This window comes from Benincasa hispida, chromosome 10 (assembly GCF_009727055.1).
Source record: "Benincasa hispida cultivar B227 chromosome 10, ASM972705v1, whole genome shotgun sequence".
NCBI lineage: Eukaryota > Viridiplantae > Streptophyta > Magnoliopsida > Cucurbitales > Cucurbitaceae > Benincasa > Benincasa hispida.
Genome location: NC_052358.1, coordinates 10403934 through 10425365, shown reverse-complemented (window position 1 = coordinate 10425365; position 21432 = coordinate 10403934). Strand labels below are relative to the sequence as shown.

Genomic DNA, 21432 nt, shown 5'->3' with positions numbered 1-21432 from the left:
CATGGTCCTTCATGCCTTGTCATCGCATGAGTATCGCACAACCTTGTTATGCTCATCGCATAGCTTCAAAGCACATCGTCTTGATTCATCGTGCAGTTCCGTCGCATACCTCATTGCACGCTGCCTAACTTGATCGCATAACTTTAGCGCACATCGCCAGCCTAGCGCCTCGTGCTCATCGTCTCACGCCCAGCCTTGTGCTCATCGTCTAGCGCTTATCGTGCAGCCCCATAAGCAACTATGCGATCACCCTCGCATAACGCCCCAACGCCTAGCGCCCATGCTCGTGTGCAACTAAGCGCTTCCATGCTCACCCTGGCCCATACTCGTTGCACGATGGTCCTTCCTCGCTGCATGATCATGCCAGTCTCTTACTAACATATGGTCGTTTGACATGTCCTTTGTCTACGCTTGGACAACCCCTTACGCATCGCTCGGCCAATATGCGTCCACCACTTAGCCAACAAGACACGTTGGTGTCCGCCTAACCTCTATAGCCAAGACTAACTCCTACTAATGTCGCATACTAATGTCCCATATCTTAGCCTCACATCAACACATCATGGAAGTTTAACTCATGCATCCATGCCTCAACTTCAACGCACAGTTTGTCTTTGGGTTCAACACAACCTCACACATCCTTTACAAGCCTTAGTCGCCACATATACAAAGCCTTATGCATCCAGGCTTCCTAACACCAATGCATGTCTACTTTATACTTAGCCATTTTACTACTATACTTAATTTTCCTTTTCCAACGCATAGTTCCAGCAAAGTTTCCCCCTTCAAGCTTGCACTCCAAGCTACTTCCTATATCCTAAGTATCCTTAATAAGGTGAAGGTGTCACAATTCCTCCCTCCTCAGAAAAATTTCGTCCTCGAAATTGGATCATTTTCGAAAACATAACTTTATTAATTACTTTAAGGATTTTATAGGATCTATTTTATTGAAGAAAACTTTATTGACAAGCACACATCTTATTGCTATCCTAATGGCAGTAGTCTTTCCATGCTTGACTTCATTCCCTTGAACTACTGGCGGAACTATTTGTTGGGCATTCTTTGTAGTGATGCCCTGGTTGTTCACATTTCAGGCATAAACCTTCCCTTCCCTCTTGATCCTTTTTGTGGTTTTTATAGCACCTGCGACAGGGAAAATATTTACCCGGGTTTGGGGTTGTTTCCTGATGTCTGAGGAAACGAAAGAATTCCAGGCATTCTTTCCCCAGATGCCCTGTTTGTTTGCAAACATAGCATTTATTTGTTCCCTTTAAACATACTCCCAGATGGTACCTTTCACACCTTGTACAAAAAGGATTTCCTTCTTCCCTTAACCCCATCTGTTAGCTAGAAATTATTTCAGCAAACAAACATAAATTATCAAAAACACTTTATTCATCATATTGTAAAGAAACATATGTACAACAAAGTAGTTTAAATACAATCTCAATTAAGTATTTTACAAAAAGAAATAACATAGATCCGCATCTCTACGTTTTCGGGGCCTTCCCTTTTCCCTTAACATCTTTTCCCGTCTGAGGGTAGTTCCGTTTATAATAACCAGGCTCTCTGTAACTGTAGCACACATTTGCCCCTCCATAACATCGTCCGAAGTAGTACCGTCTACATGTTGGGCACCAAGGTCTTTGGGTAACACTTGCTATGGATTCTTTGGGATACTAAGTGTGCATCTCTTCCTGTGAAGGTTCCACCTTTATCTTTTGTTTTCCGAAGTTGGTCTTAGTTATTTTATTATTTGAAACCCCTAATGAAACTTTCTAACTTCTCTCCTTCCAGTCCTCGGGTTTCGCTTCCGTAGGCCCTTCCAGATTGGCCTCCACCCGCATTGCCGCTTCTATTAATTTAGAGAATTCCCGTCTATTAGCACCAGCATTACGAGTGTGCGTATCTCGGATCGCAGCCCCCTCTCAAATCTTCTACATCTTTTGTCCTCGCTCTTAATTATGTTGGCGGTATATCTACTAAGCTCCATATATTTTTGCTCATACTTGGCTACCGATGATGAGCCTCGTACGAGATCCAGAAACTCATTTCACTTTGGGTTGCGAAACATCTGGGGATAAAATTGTTCATGGAAGACTTTATCAAATTCTTCCCAGGTAAGTTCATCCCCTGTTCTTCTTCTGGTAAGTTCATCCCCTGTTCTTCTTCTACTTTCCAACATACGCCACCAATCTTCAACTCTCTTTTGAAATAAAAAGGTAGCTAACGTTACCTTTCTATCATCAAGGCATTGCATCACCCTGAAACATTTCTCTATTGTCACGAACCAAGCCTCCACATCAGCGGGGTTCGTAGTTCCCTCAAAGGTTGTGGCCCCTAGTGCCTTCAACCTTTCAATACCAAAATTTTTTTCTAGGTCCACTAACTCTCCTTCTAAATCTTCTACTAAGTACAGAGCAAACTTTCCTAACAGTTGCTCGTCTCTTTCAGCTCTTGCCTGTGGATGACTAAATCTACCCTGGTCTCCCTCTGTTGTTCTAGAGGTAGCATCATGAGTCCCTGTTGGTGGTTGCTTGCGAAGTCTGCCACTTCTCTGAGGCATGATTCCTATAATATATCACACATTAGACATATTATAGTATCACCATGCTTTAGCTTAATATATCCTTTCCCAAAAATCTTATGCTCTGATATCAACTTGTCACACCCCCTCCCAAGTTTACCTCTTAAACCAAAAGGAGGCATGAGGACAACAGATACCACTCTTTCATGACATCTATTGCCCAACTTTACTAGTTTGTTTTTTTTAACAAATAAACTTGTAGCGGAAATTTAAGAAAAACAACTAGAAATGTAACTCATTTTGGAAACCAGTTTATACACTTTTAAATCAATTTTTACAATAGTAATCTCATCCCAAATACAAACTTAATCTAGCAACAATCTAACTTATGGCAGACCTCGACTTCTCGCAACAACCTGGACTCCTCTGCTACCTACAAGGAAGACATGAGAGTAAAACGTGAGCCTTTAAGCCTATAGAGTGGTAATAGTTTTACAAGTCTCTTTCAACTCATAAACATATAAATATATCACAACACGAGGCTACTATGCAAACCTCCATCTTGAATGAATCTGTTCACAGCTCTACCTACACACACGGTAGATAGTCAAAACATTTACTCATTATAACTACTTACTTCCCTATATGCACATAGATCCCCCTCTTGTGGGCTCAGGAACTAGACCTCTTAGTCCCTTGACCATCCCGTGAGATTCTATCTCGGGCTCAGGAGCTAGGTTCATTGACCCCCTGACTATCCCGACCATATGCTCTCCTCGTGGTACTGATCATTCATTCATAACAATAGCATATAATTCAAAATATGCTAAAAGACTTAAATAAGAAACCACTCACTATGATTTGTTGGGACTATTCTCTCTTTCCAAGTTCACATGGTTTCCTCTGACCTCCTTTCAAACCCTTAAAATCTGGCCTTACAACTCTAACTCGAGACTTCTGAGTGTCAAGTTTCCTCAACTTGGCCCGACTGTCCATTTTTTTGTGAACACCTTTCGGTTTCTTGATTTGCACGAGTAGTTTGAGAGAACTCCTCCTTTGAACTTGGTGTTGTTGTCTGCCCGCTCAGCTTGAACAGCACTTGCGCCTTCTGCCTTGATCAACGCAAGGATTTCCACTATCAATGCAACCTCCTTTCTGATTGACGCAAGGCTTCTTCCAACTTGCTCTCAAACTCTATTTTTAACTATCTCTTGAAGTAAATGTGTATTGTGAGCTGAAGTAGAGACCTTGGTTGGAATATGATGAACCTACTCGAGAATTTTCATGATATATATTTTCCTAAAATACAATATTGTTCACTAAATAAACATTTTTATATTAAATATAGTTGGAATATGATGAAGACAAAGAACAGAATAATACTATGGCACAAATATATGAACCTACAGTAAAAATATGCAAAATATATTCTTTATATAGATAACATCATGAATATAAAGAATATACTTCAAAATATATGAAATATACCCCGCAATATACTCAAGTATATCCATGATGCACACGTTTCTAAAAGAACATTGTTCACTAAATAAACATATTCATATTAAATATAGTTGGAATATGATGAAGACAAAAAACAAAATAATACCAAAACTAAACTAAAGAATATAGTTGAAGTATATTCTCTATAAAGTGTGTAATATCTAATGATGCTAAATATATTATAAACTTTATAAATCACAACAAAAATATAGAGAATATACTTGTACTTATGTGAAATGTACTTTTTCAATGTACTCATGTATATTCATGATATATACGTTTCTAAAACGCAATATTGTTCACTACAAAGATATGAAAATATTGAATATACTTAGTTATGTGATGAAGGCAAAAAAAAGAAAAAAATAGAATAATACCAAAAACGAATAAATACAAAATTATATAAAACAAAATTTCAGATGTCTCAAAAACAAATATTAATAACATTATCTCCGCTAATACAGGGAAACAAACACATAGAAAAATTTAAGCTTAAAAAACCAACCAAACAATTACTGCAAAATCTGATATTTGCACGACTTTCGATTGTGCCCATCCCTTCTACAACGACCACACTTGACACTCTTCTTAAACTCCATTTGAGAAGGGATTCTCAACTTTTTTTATCTACCAACTGGATGCTTGATATTAGGAGGTAGAATGTTTTATCAATCTTACTTCTTCAAGTATGTCCCAACCACGTGGATCACCTAATTGGTGGATGAAGTATTTGTATATTGAAGAAAGATTCTTGTTAAGATAATAAAGTGAAACATAGTCCTTAATTGATAAGTGCTTCTTACTCAAAGCACATGCATAAGGGCACGAAATTTGCAAACTATCCCACATCTTGCAACTACAACTTCGAGAAGGCAAGTGCACATCTTGCTTAACGATTCCATCTATCATGTGCTATTGAATGTTGTTCAATAGAAAAACCTGCAAATCAATGACAAATATTACTATGTATATCTGACATATACTAGAGTATATACAAAAAATACTTATCTACATCAATCTACCTTGAGCAATTTGTTCCCTTAAATGATTCTCTACAACTTTGGTAAACACAGTCACTTGGTATTCTACTTCATTCCTCCTATCATAAAACCATAATCATCGTTGCATAATCATCCTCAAAACGTCAAGCATCAAAGAAATCGGTAGATTCCTAGCATTCAAAATGGCAGAATTTAGGCTTTCAAACATGTTCGTTGTCATTATGTTATACCTTCTACAAGGGCAGAAGGCACAATACCATTTTTCAAACTCATTGTTTTGTAACTCATCTCGTATGCCTCGTGCACTAAACTCCAACAATCGCATTTGAACTTCAAAATCCACAACATTGAAAGCTTTTGCACATGAAATAAATTTGGAATCTATGAGCTTCCCATATCGAAGCTTTATATTCCGTAACAAATGCACAATACACACACAATGGAATACTTTAGACAATATCAATTCAACTGCTTTTACTATACTCTTGTGTCTATCAAAGACAATCACAACATCGTTCTGATGCCCAGTAATTTTTTTTAAATGGATCATAAACCACTGCCATTAACGGTCATTCTCAAAATCAACAACACAAAACGTTAAGGAGAATATATGATCATTGGCATCCGAGGCGCAAGCCGTTAAAAGGGTTCCACCATACTTGTTCGCCAAAGAAGTATCAACAACCGATATAACAGGACGACAATGCTTCCAACCTGAAACATGAGCAAATAATACCATGAAGAAAAATAAAAAAAAACATCCATAATCATCAAGTTGTAGTCAATACTAAAACTTGTAAATATATCATATATACTATAGTATATTAAGAGTATACGATATAAACAACAGAACATGTAAAAATAACAACAATATATTAAGAATATACGAAGGTTTCTCATAGCCAACTGAAAAGTAAATGTTAGAATCATCTTGAACGATTCTTTAGATGATTCTCGAATTTCATTCACAGTAACTTCTCGAGCACGCCAAACCTTTGCTAAGTTATGTACAATCCATCCTCAATTTGAATATAATTCACTATACCCTTATGCGTGATCGAATGATTACCATCAATGCTAATCTTCTTCTTGATGCACTTCTTAATAACAGAAAATGATGCATGTTTATGGTCCGTCAACATAATATCTAAAGAGCATGAATGAAATATTAAATTGAAAATTAGGGGAAATCTTCGACAAATCAATTATTTCGTAATAACGACCTCCATCATCATTAATATTACTGATAACTTCATTGGGAACTATATCGTCCAAGACTATTGATAGGTTATTTGGAAAAATAACAATCAATGAGCAAAAATTTTCAACACCACTGGAAATCAAGTAGAACAACCATCACATGTCGTTATCTTCTCTATGTTTCAAATACTTCTTCATAAAATTCTTTGATCCAATGCACGCAAAAATCTCAATGTTAACATAATTGTCTATACTACTTATCTTATCGACTACTAATTGTTGAAACTCGAGAAACGACAATTAATGATGAAAATCAATTTCAACTACTTTGTAATTAATATAATTATTTCTCTCGTTGAAACAGTCGTCATATAAAATTAAAACAATAAGAGTACCTATAAAATGCAGTACATAATAAATCATAAATGCAGAATGATTATTTAAAAAACTTCTATATCATATATATCTAAATATACAAACAGTTGTAACACCAAATTCTATATATATCTCAGTAGATAAATTTTGGACAGTAATTTATCCTATAAAAGACAGTACATAAAAAAAAATCATATATACAAACAGATTTTAAAAATATAACAACAAATTCAATATATACCTCAATATGTAAAATTTGAAATAACACATACATCATATATACCTATCATTATACAAACAAATATAACAATAAAATCAATATTTACCTCAGTATATAAATTTTGAACAGTAAGATATCCAATAAAAGGCAATATATAAAAAAATCATATATTCAGTATATAGTACATAAAAAATCGTATATTCAGCATATTTTTAAAATAACACATATATCACATATACATATCAGTATATAAACAAATATAACAACAAAATCAATATATATTAGTATACATAAAAAAATCATAGAATACACAAACTGAACAATGTATACAAAATATATATTTTAATATAGAAACAAAACTAACAGAAATAACAGAAAAAAAAACGAAATGATAGTAAAATCTTCAAAAATAACAGTAAAATGTATACACAACATTTGAACATTTCAAACTAACACATTTTAATATTGAGGAATAACGTGCAAATAACCTATTAAATTTGTAAAAAAAGAAAAAGGAAATAAATAAATAAATACCGTGAAAAACGGAATTGAAAGCACTAAAAAATGGGGAAAAAAGTTATAAAAAAAGTGAAAAATGAAGATGAAGACGAGAGGAGGAGGAGAACTAATGCGTGAAGACAACAAAAAAAAATGCATGAAAAAATTGAGTAACGAAGAAAAAACGCACACCCTTCTATTACCAAAGTAGAGAGAGATGAAGAAGAACAAGAACAAGAATCATTAAAAAGAGTTTTTTTACACAAAAAAATAATTAAAAATAATTTAGAATAGGAAACATCATTCTTTAGCACATTAAACAATACACAGAGTATAATAAAAGGTGGCTCAAATCATAATTACACACAACCTAATGACAAAAAATGAAAATAAAAATGAGAAATAATTATACACGAAACAACTATGAATGATTTTTTTTTTTTTTTAAAAAAAAGTCCATTTGTCCAAAATCAAGTACAAAAAGCAAAAGTACAAAAGAAAATACATTTTTGAAAAATATGATCTAAGGATGATCCTTGTGTAAAAATCTCAAAAAAAAAAAAATGAAAAAAAAGAACATATATGATGAGATAAAAACAAATATGTTGCATGATATTTAAAGAAAATCTAAATAAGATTTAGAAAAAAAAAAAAAAAAAAAAAAATTTAGGATCAAGTGTACCTAAGATTCCCCAAACGCATTTTAGGATTATAAAAAATTGGGAGCACATGCAATGCTTTTACCATAAATCACATTGTTCAAAATGAACGCCCCCCAATTCAAATATTCATTGGTGTTCTCACTAAAGAAAAAATAGATTTGATTAGATTTCAATTAAAATATAAATCTTAAAGCCTAGACATCAGTAAAATTCAAAATTCCAATGATAAATTTATAATATTTTAAAATCTAAAAAATAAATTGAAATTAAATTTAAAATTAAAGACAAAATTAAAGAAAAAAAATGTAACTTTTTAAAATTTAGGAACTAAAGGAAAACAAAGATCCAAAACTTAAAAGATAAAAATACTTTTTTCTTTATTTAAATAAATTCTAGTTGGACATATATTTTTGTGCAATCTACCAAATTGTCTGATAAAAAATTACCATCTAATAAATAGTTTTTACTTATTATTATTTATTTTTTATTTTTTATTTTTTTGACATGTGTTAGTAATAAGAGTGTGATATGGTTGGATCCAACCTTATAGTAAAACATTACTACACCATTACAAGACAAGAACCAGTCCTTGGTGAAATGGCCAACGTCACATCATCACTAAGAGATCATAACTGCACCATGGTTCTAATAAAGTATAACAAACATTTCAAGCGTCATAGAAACCACTCCACCTCAAATTCTAATTCATTTCGTTACAAGTATTGGAGTTGTATTTGAGATATTCCCCTAATCAAACTGATGCCCCAAACTCTCCAAACTTAGGTGACTTCATATAAAATAAGTGTCATTCCTTCATGTCTCTGTCAAATCTCTTCTTTACGGCAAGTACCTGTAAGATGACATGGTTCAGGATTTGCTCTCCCAAAGAACTAATGAAGCAAAATCTGGAAAGATCATAAATGAGTTGTAATTACAAAAAAGTTTACTGTGAGTCTTACTAACAAAGGGAACATGAGTTGTACATAGTTATAAAAGAAAGCAAAGAAAGCATTCTTTGATTCATTCCCTTTCAAATACCCCAAAGAAGAAAGAGCTTTGCTTTTCCTTTGAAGGGCCACCCATTCAGAGCCTCTAGAATCCATCCAACAAATGAATACTCCAACTTCATTCAGCAGAAAGCTCCAACCCTGGAAAGGGACAATGGAGGCTTCTCAATATTGTAGGGAAAGCAAGGGAATTGTTGGTAGTTAAGAGTGTTTGACTCAAAACAAATAGTTGAAAACGCCTAATCAGGATCAATGTTGTAGGAATTTCATTACAACCTGAATTTAGGAGAGGTACATGAATGAACCGAGATCACATCCGAATGAGAAGGATCCTGAAGATACGAAAGTATGTTAATAAAGGCTTAAAAGAATTGAAAGTTATTACCTATACCAACAAGGTGCATCTTTCTTTCCGGTGACCCATTCATAAGAATTTCAAAGTCAAGTGTGCTTAGCTTAGAGCAATTCTATGTTGGGTGACCTCCTGGGAATCTTTCTAGAAAGCATGTGAGTGAGGACAAAGCATATTAAAAAGATGATGTTGGTTTGTGGGATAGTCTTCACTCTTAGAAGCAGTTCAAGACAAGCAAGTATGACCTTGCCAGGTCGTAGGGGAATGCTGAGGCCATTAGGAACCGAATTCAGGAGACCTTGAGGCATCAAAACAGGGAACTAAGTGCACAAAAAAAAAAAAAAATCATGAGAGGAAATGATGGTTGCCGTCTCTCCCTCCTCTGAAATTAGAGTGCTGATATCTTGCGCCTCCTGGGCATTCTCTTCCAAGACACTCCTTCACTAATGTGGCAGAAAGTTTCTCCTATTTCCCACAATGGTATTGCATAACATTTTACAGTCGATGGATAGCAAGTGTTGTGGCTAAACATTGTCTAGAAGCAACAAATGAAGCTCAACACGTAATATATATTTGTGCAAATTAATGTGCAAAGTGTACATAATCCAGCTCATAAGTAAATTATCATTTTCCACAAAGAATACTATACGATTTCTACCAAATTAAACTTAAATTTTAGAGCATTCAAAAGAAAGGAACCAAGTAAAATTCATGTTGTTTTTCTAATTCTAAACGCAGTGGCAATAAGATAATGAACAGCTTTTATTATGTCTCACAGCAATAAACAATATTTATTATACGATCCTTTATTAAAACATCCCAAAAGTCATCTATCTCACTTCCACTATGCACTATGTTCCGTAGCTACCACTGCCTCCCGCCAGCCAACTCTGGTCACCGCCTCCACCACCCAACACCAGCCACCACCAACGCCACCCAACTCCAACCATTACCAATGACGACCACCTCCGGCAACCATCATCCCAGATGACCAACCCCGACAACCACTATTTTAAATTATATAGTCGTCCTTTATAGTAATTTGACATTACTAAAAATACTTGTAGTATATAACAAATCAAACCAAGCTTAAATATAAAAACAATTTTGAGAAAAAGTTGCCAAACAAATGAGTGTTTTTATTTTAAACAATTTTTACCGAAAGTGTTTAAATGAAAATGAATTTTTGAAAAACATTTTTTTTTCTATGTTCAATCCAAACAAGCCCTTAGTTAATTTCAAAAAAGCAGATTTGGACGAACCGGTACTTAATTTGAGCTTGTACAACTGGAGACACATTTTATAACCTTGGTTATCTAGCACCTGGAATTCAACTCTTATCTTCCTCTCTTTTGAATCCTAAATTTATCCAACTAAACGTGCTTCTTCTTTTGGTTAAAAAAATGTAGTAGTCAATTCTTACCAAAAGAACAGAAAGTTAAGCAGCCAGAAACAATCTTCTAGTTCTATCTCAAACATTGAAAGAGAATCTTACGTATGTGGTGCATCAATGAGATAAGCCATACGCATTGACTCAAGGTCCATCATATCTTTTGCTTACCTAAAACATAAGCATAATCAGATGAAAAAACCAGAATGTTTGAATGCATCAAACTAAGATGCAAATAATCAGTTACCCCCCCCCCCCCCCCCCCCCCCCTCCTTTGGTAATGAATTATAAATAAGACCACCGATAACATCTTCAGTACTCTCTCCCACATTAATTACGGAGACTGCTTGGTAAAGAGTGTCGTGGGTTTCTCAATTAGAAAACCAATGATATACAGACTCTAGCTTGAGATCAAGGATTAAAATATACGTTAACACACCACTATATCCATATACCAAAGGATTTGACATCAATATTAATTATTAATGGATATCTCTAATATCTTTTATTAATATCCATAAAACATTAAAAAAATATCATCTATTGAGCGTAATATGAAAAACACACTAATAACAAGATCTATAACTTAATTTAGAAATTAGAAGTAAAAACAACTTGATATTTTATTTAAATAATTTGTATAAAACTTTTTATTATAGAAATATTCATCGATGCATTGGAGGGCCAAGATATAAGATGTCTTTATACTGCCTAATACTGTCCATATAATCACTACCTAATACCCGACATCAATTAAATTTTCTTCGTCTTAATTTCTCCACCCATTCACTTTTGAATGCCAATAACTAAAGCAAATGATACATATAGGTATAATTTGTCTGACCTCTACACTTTTGAGTCCATACTTTTCTTTTAACAAAAGACCAACTCTCATTCAGAAAAGAAAAAGAGACAGAGAAAATAAAACCCATGGGTTGGAGCACCCTAAAGAAAGGACCTTCAATCAACCAATATGGGACTTAGCGAATATTCACGAAAGGAACTCGTCGTTGATGTCTAAAGAGAAACACTAAGTCTCACAAGTGACCAAACATCGAAAGATTCCCTCTCAATCCATCTGAAGATGTTATTCCTCTCCTTCTAAATACCCCAATAAAGCATGCACCCAACTTTCCATTAAAAAAAAACTTCTTTTCCTCCAGAAAACGGAGGAAGAACTCCTCAATCATATTACTAAAAGCTTTGTGCGGAGCTATCTAAAAGCCAAACATCCTCGATCCATGCTCCATGCTTGCACAAAAAACTTTCTAGCACTGGCACACCAATCTCCTGACTACCAGAAAAGGCAATCAAAAGCTAACAAAAGACTTGAGATAGCCCTCACTTGAAAAGACAATAACATTACCAAAGTGCCCTATTAAACAGGCATTTTTTATATTGTTAAAATAAGGCATGGTAAGATGTTGATTTACTTTTCCCCAATAATCCATGATCTCTGTAGATGTACTCATTTCTCTACTGCATATAAATTGAGAAAATGACCAAGTGCGTCACCTCATATACTGATCTTATTTTCACATCACATGCATTATTATGAGTAAATTGGCATCACCTGTGTTTCGGGAGGCCAAGTCGTCAGATCCTAGTGCTTCTCGATTCATTGATCCATTTCAGGAAACTTTCCACACAATCCAGCCCACACAACTCTTTAACAACAGGCATGGTAGCGGGAACCTCTAATTGAAACGAGTGATCAAACTCATGTTGATGCCGCCATGTACATATTTGTTTTCGTGCCTCTTTAATAGCCGCTCGTGTTGCACAGTGAACTGATGCAGCTAGAAGCAATGGCGGTTCTCCTGAAGCTGCACAATGCAATTTATTCATTAAATCCCACCTCAAATAATTCTAACTTCAACTGCTATCTCTTTCTTCTAAGAGATTCAACCATAAAATGCTTTGTTTTTTTTTTTTTTTTTCACCATTTTGACGTGTAGATAATTTTTTGCTTAAATGCTATCTCTTTCCGTTTCTAATTGTTATGTTAAGCCAAATCTGAAGAACAGAAAATTACAATAATGCATGGGGTCTTGGTTTTCTAGAATGAAGCAAATGATAATTATAATCTTTAATGACAAAAATACAGTTAGACCTACCTTTTGAAGAGAGAATACGTTTTTTATGATGTCCAGAGTTCAATATTTCAACGTTGAACTGTTTCGGTATGGTATCAATTGTAGGAATTTTGTAAGTCCATGTGCTGTCAGTAATCACTAGTCCATCAAGATCTGTTAGGTATTCTTCTGACATAAAAAATCCAATTCCTTGAACAAAGGCTCCTTCAACCTACAAAAGACAATTCCCAATCAGTAAGAGGTTTCCTTTCTGGAGATTTAATCATCTCATAGAACAATAGCTATATATTGAGCGCTTTTCTTTTTCATATTTAATTTTTCCTTTTTTTTTTTTTTTTGTGGGGGGAAATGATACAAAACTTTTCATTAAGGAAATGTAAAGAGACTAATGCTCAAAATACAAGAATGAAACAAAAGGCCAAAAGGCCAAGAGAACAAACAGAAAGAGAGAACAAAAAGGCCAAAAACAAACCAAAATAAAAGGTTCCGATAAGAACAAAAATAAAAAATTACAATTTAAAGTTTGAAGTTTCTTATTTTATTTTAAAATTTTCGTTCTAAAGTTGATGTTAGATCTAATTTTTTTTTTTTTTTTTTAAGTTTCTTCAAGTTAGGAAGTGTTTCTACTTTAATATGGTTTTTAATTTGTAAGTTTAGGTTTATTCTTGTACCTAAGTGAACGTTCATGAAAGTTTATATCGTCAACACTTTATACTTCTATAAGAAGTTTATTCATCCATTGGATTTCACACTCTCTCTCTCATTATCAATTTTCCACTCTTTGGTTAACAAAGATTGAGATTCTAATTACCTCCTCAGCAACATTAGTATTTTCTATCGATCTCATTTCCTCGACAATATAAAACTCAAGAAGTGCACAATGTCAAAACTTAAGAAAATTGGAAAATGAACTCAAAATCTTAGGAGATTGAAGAACAATATAATAACTAACCTGTCCCAAATCCACTGCAGGGTTGAGACTCTGCCCACAATCATAGATAATATCTGACCGCAAAATCGTAGTTTCTCCTGTGAGAAGATCAACCTCCACCTGTCATAGCATGAGTTTAGTGAATAGAATTGTGCAGTGAGATACATGATCAATGAAGTGGTCAAATTTGAGAAAATTGATACGATAAAAAATACAAAGGGGGTGTTATCACTTGCCTCACTCACAGCAGCTCCATAATTTAAGTATCTCATTGAAACAAAGTCAGGAACATACATAGAGTTAACTGATAAATTCACTGCTTGCAAGTTTGCCTGCACTTTTTCCATCACAAAATGACTATGGTGTTATAAACCCAAATATATGTCCTTAGTCATAAGCCCAAAATAATGATTATAAGGAGATAAGAAAACTACTCAATGAAGGTACTAACAGAGCAGAGTTACAAATGAACCACCAGACTAAGACCCTACTTCATTACATCTACAACCTAACTATAGCAAGGTACTTCTGAAGAAACTAAACTTTACGTGGCTAAAAATTAAAATTTAAGAACCATGTATTTGCATCAATAACACTTGGATGATCCTACCGTGCTTCAAAAATTAAAATCAGTCCAAACTAAAGAAAAATAGTAACTATAGCCAGAAAATATGGTTTCTTAATCATAAAATGTTCTACAACCTGACTTATGAGCACATCCCATTTGATTGAACCCATCTTCTCCTCCAGCCTTTTTTTTAGAGGCGTTAGTCTCTCCACCAATATATTGCAGCAAAGTCTTACTGCTTCACAGCTTGATTCGGAAGTAGTACTCCCAGCTGTACACCCTCCTTGTATTAAATTGATGGTATCAGCTTGAACCACTCTCACCTTTTCCAAGAGGTCACTGGTTCCTTCACATTCAATTGAGCTAAGGGCATACGCAGCCATCTGTCTTACCTTTGTCCATAGCCCCTGGCCAAGTTCAATACCTCCAACTTCCACGACAACAGAAGCATCAGTTAGGATGCTCACTTTACCTGGGGTTGGTCTCAAAGTAACCTCATGCGTGACAGGAATTCGAGAAAGGCCTCTCTTTTTCCATCTATTATAGCTATTAAATTTATCTACCATTTCAGTCCTTTGTTTTAAGTTTGAAGATGTGGCTAACCTATCCCATATTGAAGGTAATGTGTACTCTTGAGGTTCACCTGCATCCTTGAAGAATAAGTTGAGGCTGTCAAATGTATGCATATTTACTTTTCGGACAGTATCCACATCCATGCAAAGGGTAGATGCTACATGTTCAATTACTGCCTCAGCAATAAAGGATCCTTGTACCTCTCCAGGGGCTCGCATTGAAGATTTGCTTGTGTGGTTTGTTTTGCATACTTTTATGTCAAAAGATAAAGCACCCCAATCATACTTCCTAAGTGTATTGATAATGTTGAGTGGCATCGCTGGACTTATATCACAACTCATCCCTGCATCAACCAATATATCTAATTCCAATGCTGTAATTTTACCATTAGATTTAAACCCCACATTGTAAGTAACTTTCATTGGATGTCTCCCTCCTGCCATTATCATGTCAGTCTTCCGGTTAAGATAAATCCTGACTGGACGGCGTAACTTGTGAGCTGCAAGTGCACATGCCGTAGCAACCTAAAAAACAAAATTGTTAGAAGTTTTCACTCATTCATTAAAGTTTACTATTCATCTTTGGATAAATAATAAGGAAAACCTTAAAAAACGAGTTTCCTATTCGTCCTTGGAAAAATATAAGGAAACCTTAACAAGGAAAAGCGGGAGGAAAAAAAAAAAAGCAAGCCAAATTGAAACAATAGAATTGTTGAGCATGCATGAATGATGAAGAATGGAATAATCTTAAATCATGAAAAACTTCGACTTAGATACACAATTATATCATTGTGTAGGTTGATTCCATGAACCTTCTTCTTCTTTACAGTAACGCTAAAAATATGTGAGCAAAGAAATTAGAGAAGTCCAAGAATAAAGTATACTTCACATAGATAAATGGACTACAACATAAATCATGAGACTGGCATAATTCACTGCATAATCTCACATATATCAAAACCTATATAGTTACCTAAAGATTCCCTACACACTTTCTTCCAGTAATTAAAATTTAAAATGGAAAACTAAATATTGTCTTACTTTTAATTATCAAATATCAATAAAAACAATAGTAAAAGCTAAAACATGAGTGGTAGTAGAAGTTGGAAATACTTTATTTGTGATGAGGGAGAAAATTGAGTCATTTAGGCACAAGAAGATTGTTAGAGTGGACTGCTAGTTTTTTTAATACAAGATATCCATCGTAGTCACTATGGATGCATTTGCCTTGCCCAATTGGAAAACAGGTAATTTGTCATTAGGGATCTGCCCCAAGTCCCAACATGACTTGTTAAGATATTTGGATACACTAAAACAACCACTCAGAACCCAAATGAACATGCATCCTTGCACTCTGCAAACTAAAAAAGATTTTAAGATGCTTTGATGCTACTTGAAGAATCAAACAGCTCGACTCAATGCTTTAGTTGCAATTGCAACTATGTCATCCTAGCATCTTACTTGGATTCAATGAATTGTCATTCTACCTCTACCAAGAAACAGAAGTACAGAACTGTAACCATCATAAGTTTTTCAACAAAAACATGACGTTTTGGCATTAGCATCCAAAAATTTCCTTGCCCTCCTATTGAAACTTAAAAAAACTTCATCACTAGCAAATCCAAGACACACAATGTGCACGCGCACACACACAAACAAACAATGGTGAAAAATCTTGGGTTTTAAAAATTCAAAGAGATACATTAAACAGTTGGTTGGGAAAATAGTTAGAGTTGACAGGAAATACTCACAACCATAGATTTTATGGCCTTTCCACCAAAGCCTCCTCCAACCCTCCTAGTAATTACACGAACATTGTGTTCAGGAACACCAAGGCATTTTGCAATAACAGAATGCGCATTAGCAGGCCATTGACTTGAACTATAGACTACCATGCAGTTATCTTCATCTGGAATGGCAAGTGCAGTATGTGTCTCCATATAAAAATAGTATTGTGACCCAAGTTTGATCTGAATGTAAAAGTTTATGAAAATATAAGAAGAAATAACTTCAAATTTTGGATAGATAATAAATAATAACAACAAAATATTAGAAGAATGACTTTAGAATTTGAACATTTGTACAAGGATTGTTAGAAACTAACTTGTACGAAAAATTGTTAAATGGGTGATGGTCAAAATCAAGCAACTTCCCCAATTTCTCCTTAAGGTTGAAATATCATCACTAAATATTAAGGCCAACCATGTCATAGCAGAGGGTACCTGAGCAGCCTTAATATGCTGATCTGCTTCAGCCATTCCTTTTGACGAATCTCCAATCTGTTCTGGACACAGAAATGAAGGGACCTCAAAGAAGCTTGACCTTTCAAGAGCATTTTCTACCGAAAGAATAGGTGCTTCCAAATTATCTGTGTCATAATCCACCACTGCAAAGTCTGCAGCTGTATCTGCCTGTTTCTGCGTATTTGCTACCTGATAACAAACGTAATAGAAAATAAGCACCTCAACAAGGAAAGATTCCCGATGCAACAGAAGTTGCTACAAATGAATCATGAGTTAATAGGATCACCACAAAAGCAATTGGTTGACCAACACACTCAGTCAACTTATCTGCAAATAGAAGTTCATCACCAAATATAGTTCTAGCTCCAACATTATGTCCACCCACAGGAATATCTTTAGTGGAAATAACAGCGATAACTCCCTCTGGTTGAGGTTCAAGAGAAAGATTTAGTCCCTTCACCCGTGCCAAAGGCTTTCTGCTATATATGAATGCTCCATGTACGCAATTTGTTGGTGACGGAATATCATCCACAAAGATTGCCTCACCTAAAATATTCATTTGCATATGTTCATTGGTTTTCTGATCTAATAAGAAGAAATCATGACAAACAAATAGCCTAATCTTGAAGCACATGTCAGTATTGGAAGAGACTAACAATGCACACATCTTCATGTTTATGCAAACAGAGGTGGAAAATTTGGTCAACTAGACTAGAGCTTGAAGATCCACATGCGACAATACTGACCCAGATAAGAACTGCCATGGAGACTACAATTGATAAACAAGACTTTATGAAGTTTGCAACTTATATAATTAACCTTTTTTGCTTAACTCAAGAAGAAGAATGGACTAGTGGCTGTAAGGCTCATGACTCATCAGGTTTATTAAGATAAATTCATTTCATATTTATAATTATAAAAATAAAATATAAAATATAAAATAAATAAATAGAGAGAAAGAGACAGAGAGAGAGGAGTAGCTCCAGATTTTGTACAAAGTATAAAATACCTGAAGCTTGGATAGCAGCTCCAGATTTTGTAATCACATCTCCAACAGGATGATATTCTGAACTTAATTCAATTGTCTGCTTTCCAGATGATAGTAGAGTTTCTACTTTGTTATAACCGAAATCACCGTGGTTTGAACTAAATTCATTGTAAGGTAATGTTGACAAGGTATGCTTGCATCCATTTAGGTAATCATTCTTTATTGCAGCATTTCCATCAGCCAAGGAGCTTAAGAACTCAAAAAGAAAGCCAACTGCCAAGCTTGTCCTATAAGCTGGAAAAGATGTGCCCTTTTCAGGGACTATAGTGGCTTGAATCAATGAGACGGCATCATATATGACACTATAATCAATAATTTTTCCAGCTAGAAAATTTTCAACCTTTCTTGCTCTAATTGCATTTTTGGTCCCATAAGCTCCAAAAGCCAGGTGACAGCTATTCAATATGATACCATTGGAATTTTTACACAGAGAGATTGCACCTAAGAAAGCAGCATTTAGGTACGGCATTGCATTTCCAAGGGGCCGAGGGGAAGCTCTAAAAGTATCAAAAAATATAGTAGTATCGCTTGAATAATTGTCTCTAAGAGAATCCAAATTTGGGATCTTAACACTTAAAAGTACACAGTTAGGACCCAATGGAGGTCTCTTGAGAAATTCATCCAGCATAATCACTTCTTCGCTGGAACCAGTCAATATATGTATCATAGAACGTGCAGCAAGAAGTATTGTGGCAATGTCTGAAGGAAACTGTTTTCTTTGCGCCATCATTAAATTTCCTCCGATGCTTGCAGTATTTCGTACAAACCCAGAAGCAATTTTCTCCATATGGACCGCTATTTTATAGAACACCACCTCACCTATTGAAGAGGATTTATGGTTATTATTTTTCAAAGCCTCAATAGCTTTTGTAATTGTCACTGTTGCACCAATCTCTATTCCTGTTGAATCCATTCTGATAACTGACAGCTCAGGAATGTGTTTAAGATTAATATATCTCTCAACTTGTTCAAATTCTTTGTAATATCCCACTTCTGTGTTGCCAACAATGAACTTCGTTTTACTTGTGTTGCTAGCCTCATTACATTCTAATAATCTGTTTACATCCTTGATGTTAACCGGATTTAACCAGAAGCATCCCTTAGAGTCCATAAAAGATACAGGCCTAAGCTCCTTTTTTAAAAATTCTGGAAATGAGAGCAGGCTATTACTTGGAGTATAAAGTGGTAATTTACTCAAGTTCACTTGCTTGTGCCAGAATGAGTTCAACCCTAAATCCTCCATATCGACATCAGCCGCAAAACTCTTACAGGCGTCAGCAATTGACCTATATCCTGTACAACGGCAGAGGTGTCCAGAAATGGCCTTTTCAGCTTCAGAAACAGTCAGCTTTGAGAATCCTGATAAGGGCTCGGGTCGATTGGTCTTTTCAGCATTGACAAGAGCAGAAAAAAGTGAGACACACATTCCTGGAGTACAAAAGCCGCACTGAGAAGCATGGAAGCCAGCAAACCTTTGATGAATCGAGTGGAAACCATCCCTGCTATTTCCAATACCTTCACTGGTTGTAACTGAACACCCGTGTATGCTACAAAGCAACGTGAGGCATGAACTTACTGTAAAATCTTCGACCTTGTCTAACACAGGATCGTATTTGGACAATAGCACAACACAAGCACCACAACCGCCTACATCTCAAAATAACCAAACACGTCAACAGATTTAGATTGAGTAAAATTCCATAAAATGATTCTTGCAGAATGGAATAGTGAACCAATGATTAGTTAGAAATGGAATACAGTCATCCAATTTCCATGGTAGAAAATGTCCCAGCTGCCGGAACATAACATCATCTTTCAAACAGAATCTTTTAACAAATATGCCTTCCTGTAATCATACTAAACAGTAAAAGTAGTTCTGATATGATACTTCCAAATAAATGTGAATGAGTGAATATCAAAACTGAGGTTCACTTTCACTGAAATACATTAGAACTATCAAGGATATAAATAGGATCAAGTTGTAGTAGTTAGAAGAGTATGAAAGTCATGAACAAGCCAACCATGGACGAAAAGAGGCAAAGGCAAGTATAGTAGCCAAAGAAACAGATAGTTAAAGTGCATAATGTGTTGATACGTAATTTGCAGTAGACACAAGCAAGCTAAAAGCAATTAACCAATAGAAGAGATAAAATCAATATTTCCATGAAAAGAAAGAACCCCAAGTGATGGTTTAGAGGAAGATGAAGTAATGAGAGAGAGAAAGAGATAGACCTTCACCACAGCTAAGCTTGACACTCTTGAAAGAAGTATGTTGGCGGAGGAATTGGAGCAAAGTAGTGGAGGGGTCTACAGAGGAGAGCTCAAATCTCTGTTGATTAACTGCAAAAACCAGGGGAGATGCTTTGTCCGGATGCCTCTCCATTGTGGAGTGGTTGATGGGGGAAGGAAGTGAAGCGACAGTAGAGATGAGACTGAGAGGATATAATATATATCTTTGTTTGGGTGATTGAGACCAAATTGTGGGAATATGAAAATTGTTTTCCGATTGATTGATAAAATAATACTACAAAGCATCAAAATTCTTGCAATGAGTTTGTGTAAAAGGCGTTCACTTTCCATTTTCATTCCGAGAAAAGAAAACTTGGAAAGATAATAATTATTTTTAACTTTCTCCAGATCAGAATTGTTTTTATTTGGGAAAAGGAGAGAGAGGGAGAGAGAGAGAGGAGATCAGAGAATGGCCCATTAACCAAAACAAAGACTTTGGATAAGTTTAGTTGAAAATTGAAATGGCAGAGTTCATAGAATCATACATGGGGGGTGATGTAAACGTGTCTCAGTGTGCGGGCATGTCCACTGTCTGTCACTTTATCTGCCATGAGTGATGAATTTGAGGTTTGGCGTTACTGGCTAACTCTAGGTTTTTTCCTGCGCTGTCGCCTTTGAGTGTGCGGGCATGTCCACTGTCTGTCACTTCACCGTCTGCCTTATTCCATCCCTTGCAACTAAAACAAACTTCCTTTTTTCACTCGTAACTTCTTTTTTTAAAAAAATATATTTTACCTCTAAATTCTTTTTGTGAAAATTTTTTAGGTGCTTCCCCCAAGTGACACCACATCCCTAAATTCTTTTTAATTTTTATAAATATTTTAATTCTTTTTTTTTATATAGTGAGATGCATCAAGTTGGGATATATCGAAATATTGTTATTTCTTTAATACAACAATCGTGGGTGAAAATTAAACTTTCAACCAAGATCATATCAATTGAACTAACCA

General features: G+C 35.0%; 1 protein-coding gene across 14 annotated transcripts; it reads right to left on the bottom strand.

The window, feature by feature from the left end:
• Positions 1-8518: 8518 nt before the first annotated feature.
• LOC120088206 (indole-3-acetaldehyde oxidase-like) lies at positions 8519-21147 on the bottom strand. 14 transcript variants are annotated; one of them, XR_005484873.1, is made up of 14 exons: positions 20968-21147; positions 20426-20625; positions 18155-19840; positions 17432-17691; positions 17125-17334; positions 16654-16872; positions 14465-15427; positions 13999-14094; positions 13784-13882; positions 12853-13042; positions 12309-12561; positions 9270-10906; positions 8946-9134; positions 8519-8836 (listed from the first exon to the last, which is right to left on the bottom strand). XR_005484873.1 is itself a non-coding variant. In XM_039045333.1 (11 exons), exons 1-10 carry the CDS (start codon positions 20574-20576, stop codon positions 12332-12334), a joined length of 4104 nt encoding a protein of 1367 aa, XP_038901261.1. In that variant the 5' UTR covers positions 20577-20612; the 3' UTR covers positions 8519-8836; positions 12309-12331. The 14 variants fall into 14 exon arrangements, 1 of the variants encoding a protein (XP_038901261.1); XR_005484868.1 differs by lacking the exon at positions 20968-21147 and having other exon boundaries at positions 9270-9325; positions 10841-10906; positions 20426-20612; XR_005484874.1 differs by lacking the exon at positions 20426-20625.
• Between the last annotated feature and the right edge of the window lie 285 nt (positions 21148-21432).

Excerpts from the sequence above, each read along its gene's own strand:
- LOC120088206 (XM_039045333.1), bottom strand. The coding sequence starts at position 20,576 with ATGGAGAGGCATCCGGACAAAGCATCTCCCCTGGTTTTTGCAGTTAAT. Across the intron at positions 15,428-16,653 it reads AGGCCATAAAATCTATGGTT|GTTGCTACGGCATGTGCACT; the intron begins GTGAGTATTTCC and ends TTTGTTTTTTAG. Across the intron at positions 12,562-12,852 it reads ACGTATTCTCTCTTCAAAAG|CTTCAGGAGAACCGCCATTG; the intron begins GTAGGTCTAACT and ends TGCATTGTGCAG.